General features: G+C 39.7%; 1 protein-coding gene across 1 annotated transcript in view; it reads right to left on the reverse strand.

Annotated features, from left to right (window-relative positions):
- Window positions 1-3,995: 3,995 nt before the first annotated feature.
- SEC24B (SEC24 family member B) overlaps window positions 3,996-10,989 on the reverse strand; it is a 129,303-nt gene continuing 122,309 nt past the window's right edge. The window contains exons 17-23 of the mRNA XM_012655082.1: window positions 10,542-10,690; window positions 8,971-9,146; window positions 8,259-8,396; window positions 7,363-7,467; window positions 6,240-6,332; window positions 5,129-5,232; window positions 3,996-4,888 (exon numbers count right to left, since the gene is read on the reverse strand). Coding sequence (XP_012510536.1) covers window positions 4,774-4,888; window positions 5,129-5,232; window positions 6,240-6,332; window positions 7,363-7,467; window positions 8,259-8,396; window positions 8,971-9,146; window positions 10,542-10,690 — 880 coding nt within the window. The 3' untranslated portion in view covers window positions 3,996-4,773. The remainder of the gene's footprint in view (window positions 4,889-5,128; window positions 5,233-6,239; window positions 6,333-7,362; window positions 7,468-8,258; window positions 8,397-8,970; window positions 9,147-10,541; window positions 10,691-10,989) is intronic.

Below are 10,989 nucleotides of genomic sequence, written 5' to 3' on the forward strand. Positions count from 1 at the left end.
GCTCTTGCTCAAGCTGGTCTCGAACTCCCAAGCTCAGGTGATCCTCCCACCTCGGCCTCCCAAAGTGCTAGGATTACAGGCATGAGCCACAGTGCCCAGCCTCCAAAAGCTGTATTTTTAAAAGGCAGTAAGATAGGAAAACCTGAAACAAGAATGATCAAGAAAAATGAAAGAAGAAATAGATAAACAGAAAGGATTGAAAAAGCTAACCTCTAATAATTGCTTATATAAATCAAGTTAAAACTATCTAAAATTGGCTCAAAAAAAAAAGACTCTACATAGATTAATAGTCATTGATTGAAACAGTGGTTAATGATCTACCTTCAAAGAGGCCCCATGCCCAGAGGCTCAATTGGCCAGTTTGGCCAAAACATCAAGAACAGATAAAATCTATCTTATACACCAGAATTTTAGCTATTTTATACAAACTGTTCCAAAGCACCAAAACAGACGAGAAGCTATCCAATTCATTAAAAAAAAAAACTAGCATAATGCTAATAACAAAATTAAGCAATAAGCATTATAAAAGCAAATTGTAGAGCAATCTTACTTATAAAAGTCGGTAAGACCAATCCTAAATAAAATATTAGCACATGGGACCCAGTACTGCGGCGGAAGAATCATCAATAAGGATTAGTCTAAGCTGCCAGGGCCAATTCCAAAATTTCAGGGCAAATTAACCTTCTCTTAATCCAAACACGTTCCACCTACACTATGCCTAGGGGGCTGATTTTTTCATAAACTGTTCACTTCCACCCTTGCCTTCTTCGGCCGCCTGAACGGGCTGGCTGGACTCATCTTTTTAAGGTCAGATCACATCACAGCTCTGCTCCCAAAGCCCCCCGCAGCCTGCAAGGCCCCGTCTGATGCGGGTCGCTGCACCAACTCCTACTTCCTGCCCGATAGCCCTTCCTCTGCTTTTTTTTCCTAGCAGCTAATCACTACCTGACATTTTATACATTTTTTAAAAATGTCTCCCCCCACTACCACGACAGAAGGGACCGTGTCTGTTTTGTTCACTGCTCTGTCCCCAGCACCAAATAGTGCCTTGTCACATGAGAGGTTCCCAAATATTTGCTGAATGAATGAATGAATGGATCAATAACATAATAAAACAGGACTTCTAAGTTCAAAACTACAACCACTTCTTAAAATAATGTAAGCACACACACTTCTGGTTTTATGGGGGTGGCCGGATACTGTTCTGCTGGGCTCTGACGGTAAGAGCGATGGGTAAAAAAGATGAGTTTCTTGCCTACACAAAACATAGTGGGGAAGCTCACCAGTGAAAAAAGAATTAAGGTGGAACAAATAATAGGAAGTATATTTGTTGTAAGAGTCTAAGCCGCCTGCTCATGCAACTCACTTCAGCCCCTGCTGAGCCCGTTCCCAGCTGATGGCAGGTTGCTGCGGCGCACGTTCGCGCTTGCTGCTTAGTCCACGCTGGTCAGCGTGGGTCACAGGGGCACTTGGTATCCCGTGGCACTGTGGCAGCGATCCCTGGGCCGATTCTGAAGGCTGAGCAGGGCTCAGCGAGGAAAGGCGGGACAGGCAAGAACGGGTTTTCCAAGCAGGGAACCGGCCGTGCAAAGCCCGGACGTAAACCAAGAGCAGCCCCCACAACGATGTGCGTTCAGCCTTCTTTTCCTCTCAAAGGACTTCTGGTTCCTGTTCATCCGTGTCCTTGGTAACATCCTTTATAATCAACCAGCAAACACGAGCGTTTCCCTGAGTTCTAGGAGCTGCTCTGGCAAATTAGCTGAACCCAAAGAGGGGTTTGTGGGAACCTCAACTTGAAGCCAGTTGGTCCTAAGTCCTGGTGGCCTGGACTTTCGATCGGTGTCTGAAAGGGGGGTGTTGGGGGAGCCTCGGACTGAGCCCCCAGTCTGTGGGATGTGACACTATCTCCAGGCAGAGAGTGCGGGGATTCAGCTGGAGGACACCCAGCTGGTGACCACTGCTTGTTGGTGGGGACCCCCCACTTGGTCACAGAAGTCTCCTGTGTCGACTGCTATGCAGCGAGAGCAGAGGGGAAAACGGCTGGAGTTTTTCTCCATCAACGGCATCCCTCTACTCCTCGTTTGCGGGCATCCGATCATTCTTCCTCTGTACCCAGCTCAGGTCCTCCACGCTCCTGCCATCAGACCACGGCGTGTCCCCTGCCGCTCCTCCTTCCCGCAGTCACTCACAGTCCCCACCTCTCTGCCACTACACCTGGCGTTTTGGGGAGCAATTTTAATAATCAAATGGATGATCCATTTAAAACCCTGGGCTCCAAGTTCTGACCTCCTCGCCTCTAGTCATCTTTACTGACACCTCGACCGCCCACTCCCTAGGTCTTGTCAGGTCCCGTCAGTACCAATATCCAACCTCGCCCCAGATCTCTATTCCGAGCATCTCGTAGCCTGACCACTACTTCCCTTTCCAGCTCATTCCGTCTGGTATCCATGCTCCAGTCACTCTTCGACCTCGACAGGACCTCCAACTACCACGCCCACTACCCATCCCTGATCTCCACCTGTCTCTCTCCAGCACCCACTCTGCGCTCCTTTGGCTGACATGAAAGTCACTCGCTTGTAGACGTCCTCGGTTCCCTTGCTCCTCTGTTCCTTTCGCCCAGCCCTGGCTAAACCCAGCTTTCCACCACGCACAGAGTACAGCTAGAGGAAGGACGCACAGCCTCGCTAGCCGGCTTAAGTTCGTGGCTCACACCCCAAGATGGGCCCTCGGTACTGGCAATCCTGCTACACGCCGCTTGTCAGCTCACTGTCTCGCTTTCCTGGGAGACTATTTCATGAAACCTCTGCCACTCTTTCCCCTTCTCAGCTGACAGCTCCGCAAGTTACCCCATTTCAACACCACTTCTTCCAGATGTCCACACGGCTTTAGGTCTCAGCTCAACTCTCTCCTTTTCGGAAGCGCCTTCGCTGGTCCACAGCCATCAAAAACAGCATTATCCATCCTCTTGCCCAGCGTTATTTATACTTGACAAATTGAATAGAAATTTGTTGTCTCGCTCACTCTAGGATGTAAGCTTTATGGAAGTGGGGATTTTATTTTGTGCCAGGAACAGTGTCTGGCAAGTATTAAGTGCTTATAAATACTTATTGAATGAATGATGAAATACCCATAGAGCAAAGATTTTTGTCTTTCTTAAAGAAGAAATATTGTACTTATTGTTGTAAAATTAGAGCTAGAGTTGCCCTTAGAGCAAGGCAGTTTCTCCTAATCTCTGGCCGGGGGCGGCGCGGTACAGGCACGAACACGGTCCCGGGGTGGGGAGTGGGGTAGGAGTAGGTGGTGGGTAGGGAGAACATTTGGGCTTTTACTATCAGCTCTGTCACTGATGAGTAAGTACCGTCATTTATGGTGAGTCATTTAACCTCTCATTTCCCATCAGGGAACGTGAGAGTGCTTTTGTTTCTCTCCAAAGAAAAGAGACGCACGAAAGCACAAAACCAGTGAAAACCACTCACCACACACACCGAGAGTCTTTTTCCTTGCAGGGTGTGTTGAGGGGACTTTCACAGTATACAAAATAAAATTCCATTCCACAATGTAAAGGATCATTAACAGTTTTTACAGTAAATAAGCCGTTACTGTTATTTCTTGATCAGAATAAAATCACTCTCAAAATTCAAGATGGTAATCTTTAATTCAATTAAATGAATAGGATAGTCACATGTTATTAAAATTTTCTTTCTATAAGTATGCAGAAAAATGTCTAATTTAAATGAGAAAGACAATTTAAGACTATACTTAGTAATTAAGTATATTTTGAAAGTAGCACCATTTGTTTTTTTAGGATACAAACAGAAGAGGTACTTGGAAAGGTCCACAGACAAATGAAAACTTACTGATTTACATGTATGATGAACTGAAATGCATTATCACTGCATTTCCTCAAGTAGTAAATTCAACATATGTTAAAAAAACAAACAAACCCACCAACCCCCACACAAAAACAAAAACCCAAAAAAACCACCAAACCATATTGTCAAGCAAAATATTTTTAATTAGTAGGCTGATCATAAATAAATCCACATAAAAGATTTAACAGATTACAAAGAGTTTTGTGTTTCCTTTGTGGACTCAATTCATAATATGCATTAATCAACCTCATTCTCTAACTGTGACAAAAAGAGTTGTCATCCAACAATGCAGCACAGTTTAAGCAATTCATATTCTGTAGTTAAATTTTTACATTTTCTTTACAAATGTAACATTTATGTACATTATATATATATACTTTTTCTATAGTTCATGTACTGAAACTCTACTGTTTTTGCAGGGAAAATGTTGAATTCATTTAATGAATAAGAATCATTCCTTGTTAAAAAGTAATTCATATAAACGAATAACACGGTACCACTGCCTTTTGGCATCTCTTGTCAGAGTTCAAGTCCAGAGTGTTATGTTAATTATAAGAAAAAAGAATTTATCTAATTTTACATTATGATGTATCATTCCACAGAGCTACATGAATTAGCCAGCTTGCAATGAACAGCACGCGGTACTGCCAAACTACTGGAAATGTGTAGAACCAATTGAAAAGATATTGGTGAAACGGCATCATCGTTACCATTAATTTAGGCTGCAGAAAACCTGTCACATTCTCTCTTCCCCTTTACCTTGTGCCAAAGCCTCAGACAGGGTGCTGTGCATTGTGTCTCGTAACAGTAAATGCCTTCACTGAGATTTCCTACGCGCTTCTGACAGAGTACGCCCTACCTGGGTATGGATCTTTTTTTTCTTACTCAATTTTATTCCACTTCACTTACAAATCTGCTGCTGGACATGAAGCAGAAATTCATAGTATGAGAACGCAGCTTCTGTCCGGTCTTCGATCAAATGCTGAAAAAATTCCGCTTTGGCAGGACTCTCATCTCTGGAAAAGAGAAAAGGGCATTTATCTAAAAATGCATATTCTTAAGAAGAATAATTATACATTTAAAATATTACTAATACATGGAGACGTCAGAAAATGAAACTCAGGGGATATGAATCAAGTAACAACATTCTAACACCAGAATATACTTTGATATTAAAGTTTGTTTAGAAGACAAGCAATTTTGTACAGATTGCACAGGAAAAGACGACTTCGTAATTGACTTACAGAGCTACTTACTTTACCACGTGAAGGATTGGGCTCAATGGTCTGCTGTCTCTAAGCCAAGTTATAAAGGATCTGGCTCTTGCTGATGAAAGCGTGTCTAGTTCTGGAAGATGTGTCTGGTGAAAGTAATTAGGAAATCATTTCCTTTCCTACAGACTTAGCAGTCTTAGAACTAAATCGCGATTCCCGCCACCACCACCCACCTGCCGGCACCCTATTCCCCAGCCCGCCAACGGCAGCAACGAACAAAGTTCGGACGGGTGAGAAATATGTTTCTATTTTCCTGGATCAATAAAACACACACAATAATTAGTATGTCACTGGCGTTGTGTGGCACCTTTATGTTTCCTCTAAAGGAGATATTCAAATGAAGGGGGCTACCATTGAGTTCCAAATTTCCTTAACAGTTATACATTATATCCTATTCTAAATATACACATTCTGGGAGAATTTCATGTTTCCTTTAATCCTTAATGTTTAAAAGGTAAGGAATTTCAAAGAACAGTGTGGATGTGTAAAATATATTTTAAAACTAGACTATTTTAAAAAGATCTAAAAGTCTATTATTTGTGTGTGTGTGTGTGTGTGTATACACACGTATACATAAAGGTAAGATTTATTTTTCTTTTTAAAAGCCAACTTAATAGTAGACTAAATAATTCAAAGTATATAGCATGTAATAAAATTTAAATAAAAATGTTTGTGTTAATTACATTCATAATTCATGTCAGTATTTAAAAAGTATAAAACAAAAATTTCCATTTTGATATAAATTTTTCAGACATTTTCTAAGTGTACATAGAGCTATTATTATTATACATACAAACACATTTGAAAAAATACAAATAAGGTCATATTATACTTATACTAGACTCTCTTCAGACTGTATTCCTTTTTTTTTGCCTTTTGAAAGAGACAGGGTCTCGCTATGTTGCCCAGGCTGCAATGAAGTGGTTATTCATAGGCACAATCATGGTGCACTACAGCCTTGAACTCCTGGGCTCAAATGATCTTCCTGCTTCAGTCTCCCAGTTAACTATTTTTTAGTCATTAACAAGCAAACAAACACGAACAAGTCACAAACAAGCAAACAAAAAGTTAAAGTTGTATAAAATCCACTGACCATTTTCTGTGGTATTGATGCAAAATTAGGATACCCAAGCACGTCCTCTATGAAGTTATTGTCACAGCCTTTCCCAATCCAAATATAAAAAACCTAAAAACAAAAGGCAACAAAATACTAAAACTCCCTAATAGTTAAGAAAACCCATTATAGCTAATTTTCTCAAAATTATCATGCATAAGAGAGGTGAAGTGTACTATCTCGAATACAGCAGGGACAAACATCAAAGTGACGTGGAAACCTGTAATAGGTACACTGTAAATCTCCATCTAAGAATAGAGAGTGGTTCGTATCGTCTTTGCTTAAATTTTAAGGTTTCTCATAAAATATATTTTACCTTCTTTACTTATTTTCCCCATAGGAATGCAATGTTTTAATCAGGATAATCAACTATGTTTCCCATCCACTATTTCAATGTCTCTACATTTTTTTAACTCATATGTTTCCCCCTCTTCTGTGGCTGTCCAAATTCTCTTCCAGCTCATGAGGTATCATTTTGAAGCTAACCTGACCATTCTGACACCCTTCACCACTAACCCTGTCCAGAGACTTCTGATTTCCCAAATCATTAATGAATTCCTGACAATGGATGGAAGCTGAGTTAGATGAACTCTTACGGTCCTTTTAAATTTTATGATTCTGTATGGTTAAAGTCCTTGAAGACAGGAATTTATCTCTTACCTTCTCTTTATCAAGTATATTTAATACATGATAGTAAGCAATCCATGGTATTACAGTTTCGTAACCTCTATCAATATAACTATCAATAATATCAATATAAAATTATGTCCAACTAGAAAAGTTTACAGTAAATTGACCTCTAGTACCAGTTACCAATCTTTTTTAAGAGATGGAGCTCACTATGTTGCCCAGGCTGGTTTCTAACTCCGGGCTCAGGCGTGCCTGGCATGGGGAGGTGCGAAGGCGGCAGGAAGGCAGGTAAGCAGAGCGAAAGAAGAAAGGCTCTCCCTTCCTGAAGAGTCCACCAGGGAGCATCTACCAACTTATTGCCTTTCAGTTCCAAATCCACCTTTCACTGCCTCCTCTAACAGAGCTGGACCCCGTAAATGTTTCTTTTTTCCCAGCGCAAACAGCATCAAGCTCGTCAGTAGAGGGTGCTTACAGAGCCACAGTCCATAAGGAAAGCACCTTCTCTGGTCAGCTTCTCTGCAGACAATTTTTGAAGAGGTGGCTGAGGTACAACCCTGTCATTAACATGTACCGCACCCTGAAAAGACAAAGACAGAATGTGAATGAGCTTCCATCACCACCATCCCAGTTTGGGAGGCAATGGCTACTCTTTATGAAATACTGGAAAAGAACCCTTGAGAGCTTTGCAGGATGCAAAAGATACTGATTATATGTTACCATCTTGGCTGTAGAATCACGACCCTCAAATGTATTCAAATTAAAAAAGTAAAGACATGAATATGTAAAACGACGTGTCACATTCCTTCCCTTTTGGAGTCAGGATATATTGAAAGTGTGACTGCTGACTCTGCTGCATAGCAAGATACTTTTTTACACTTCTTTAGTAACATAATACTATGCTTGGAATTAATACTAATTCCAAAGAATATAGTTTTCACACATGGAAGAAAAAAGACACTATACTACATATTGGCACATTAAAGTTATTATTGGATACCAGATTTGGTTTATTATACAATCAAAATTTCAACTGATCATATCAGAAACAGTCAATATCTACAAAATGGAAATGGAAATGTCCACTCTACAACTTAGCTTTGTAATAAATATTATTACAACCAAACCCACACGATAAATTACTTCTCACATGAAACTATTTTTTAAAACTCCATAACCACTGATAGTATCTGAGAGTCCTATCATCCAACCAGATCCAAAGCTTGTGTCCTTAATTCGTGTATTACTACCATGGGGGTGGTGGGGAAGAACGGAAAAAAATAGTTAATACTATATTATCACCATAACTGTAGAATCAAGACACTCAAGTATACTCAAAATTAAAAATTTCAAATGCATTAAAATACATACCTCATCTATCAGTCTGTCTATCCTGTATAAGTTGGGATGAATCATTTTCATTAGATGAACAAGTGGCTGAGATTTTATCTGACACATGGCATATACACGATCATCCAGGCGTGTGCTTGTACCCGTTCTAAATGCTTTCTACAAGGAAAAAGATTCATGTTTTGAAGTAAAATATAAATATTAAAGCCAATATGTATTATCAATCCTGGAAAGAGCATGGAATTTAAATCAGACAGACCTAGAGTCAATTCTCAGCTCTACAATGGAGCAAGTTACTTAACTTCTCTGAACTATACTGTCATCGTAAGACAGACAGGGAGAATAAGACCTCCCTAGGTTGCTGTGAGGATTAAATAAGGTGATAGATACATAACACCTATTATGGTGCCTGAGACATGGAAAGATGCTCGATGAACATTAGATTCCGTCCTTAGAATCTCTTTAGAAGGACAAATTAAGAATGAGCTATGACCGCACCCTTATTCAAATTGCTCACACACACTGAAGAAAGAGAACACACGGTTTCACTGGAGTCGTCATGTATTTATATCCCTGCACTTTCCATTGACCTTTCTCTTGGACCTTTCCAATGCTAAAGTATATAATCTTCTAGTTCAGTATTAAAAAACCACCACCCAGATTTCATTTTTTCATATATGTATTTGAAACATTTTAAAAACCTTATTTAATGAAACGATGCATAGAAAGCTACCTGTTTGAGAAGGGCCAAGACATAGAGAGGAAACAGCTTGAGGGAGCTGGGTGCTACCAACGCGGAGTGCTGCAGATGCGAGACGGTCGAGCCGTACGCGGATAACGAGTCCACGACCGCATTCACTAAGGCATCTCTGGCATCGGACAGGCTTGATGAAACGGATCGATCCACAGCTATGGAGCAACCGGAATGAAAAGAATGTAACCATTAGATTCCAGTGAGCACTGTAAGATGCAAAATTCATAAGTATTATTTAAAAAACAAAATGTAAGTTTTTAGGATGGAAAAACACCCTTCCCCTGATCCCTCAGTTCAAGTGTCTTCTCAATATACATTTTTTCTGAACTAAATCTGAGTAAATCTGACAATCGGAACAAGCCTAGGTTCTTTTGGACGTTTTTGTTTTAATCTCTTAAGTCTAAAAACACTTAGCCCCTGCTGATATTAGAGAATGTACACTATCTATACTATCCATCTGCTGAGAAAGCCCTGGGCAGGTGTCCATCATTCAAATGGAAGTCACGCGCATCATTTTTTTTCTGCACAATCAATGTAAATTCTCCAGTCTGAGTTATTATCCCTTGTGATCCTCTAAAATCTTCTTTACAAAGCATTCTAGGTCAACAAATTTTCAAAAAGGGCAAAATGAACGTAGGTTTTCACTCAGACATTGAAGAGATGTATCAACGTGAAGTTTGTTTTCCTTCAAGAATATATTTTATTAAAACAGAGATAACCTATACATATGCCTAAGCACTAAAAATAAAATTAGATTGAAAAACAGTTATGGTACAATTAATTCAAAATCTAGATATAAAATGACACTTAAAAAACTGGGATCCTTTAGCAAATGCTATTATAAATTTGTCCCAAATGAGTACTAATGACTGTTTTTCTCTAGGACTTCATGGGAAATAGCAAGGTTTATTTCATGTCTAAATTAATCTATAAGGTAAATTTGTTAAAAAGAAAACATTCAGTGCTATATTAATTCCCTAAAGGATTTTTTTAAAGCTTACACACAGTAAAGTCTGTATTTTGAGTATGGTTCTATGGCAGTTAGGTGTCAAAGTGCACAGTCCCTTTTCAGTAAAACCCCACTCTACCCCAGCCCTGGCAGTCACTGAACTATTCTCCATCTGACAGTTTTCTCTTTTCCTGAATGTCATACAAACAGAATCAGAGCTATGCAGCTTTTTAAATCTAGCTTCTTTCACTTAGCACAATGTCTTTAAGAGCCAGGCACGTTTGTCCAAGTATTGATGGTCCGTTCCTTTTTACTGCTGAGTTGTATCACACTGCATGGACATACACCACAGTTTGTGCATACATTCATCAGCTGAAGAACATTTAGGTTTTTGCCAGTGTTTAGTGATTATGAACTCCCCAAAAGATTTCTAAACTAAGAATTAGCAAGAAACATAAGAACAGTCTAACTGACACTGCAGTGAACAAAAATGTAAAGCATATGCTTTTTGAATAAGGGATTTCTAAGGTAAAAGAAAAACAACCTAGCTTCAGTTAAGAGAGAAAAATATGTTTCACCTGTTCCTTCCTTTTTCACTCACCCATGTTTGCCAGCAGGCAGACGGCGGCTTGTACGTCCACTCCCGCGTACACATCTGCCAGCGAACTGACCACTGGCGAGCAAAGCGTATGCACTCTAATTCTCCGCTCCCCTAAACAAAACGATGAATAAACGTCATTGCAAAATACACTGGACCAAAAAGAAACAAAGCAAACATGTCAAAATTTTATTCAAGCTATTGTTTTGGCTGGATTAAATCATCAAGAAGATTTTGAAATGTAAAAACAAAGTTTCCCGGTTAACATGTTTTAAAGAAAATTAAACACTCTCAAATCTAGAGGTAGGCTTATGAACATATACTATATTTCATATATAGTTGAACGTTAAGTTCTAATTTTTATTTGAACAAAACTCACTCTAAACTACATCCAACAGAATAAAATATCAGAAAACTCAAGACTGTCAAATAACGGATGAAGGACTGAATT

Source organism: Propithecus coquereli, unplaced genomic scaffold (assembly GCF_000956105.1).
Source record: "Propithecus coquereli isolate 6110/MARCELLA unplaced genomic scaffold, Pcoq_1.0 Scaffold46, whole genome shotgun sequence".
Classification (NCBI taxonomy): Eukaryota; Metazoa; Chordata; class Mammalia; order Primates; family Indriidae; genus Propithecus; species Propithecus coquereli.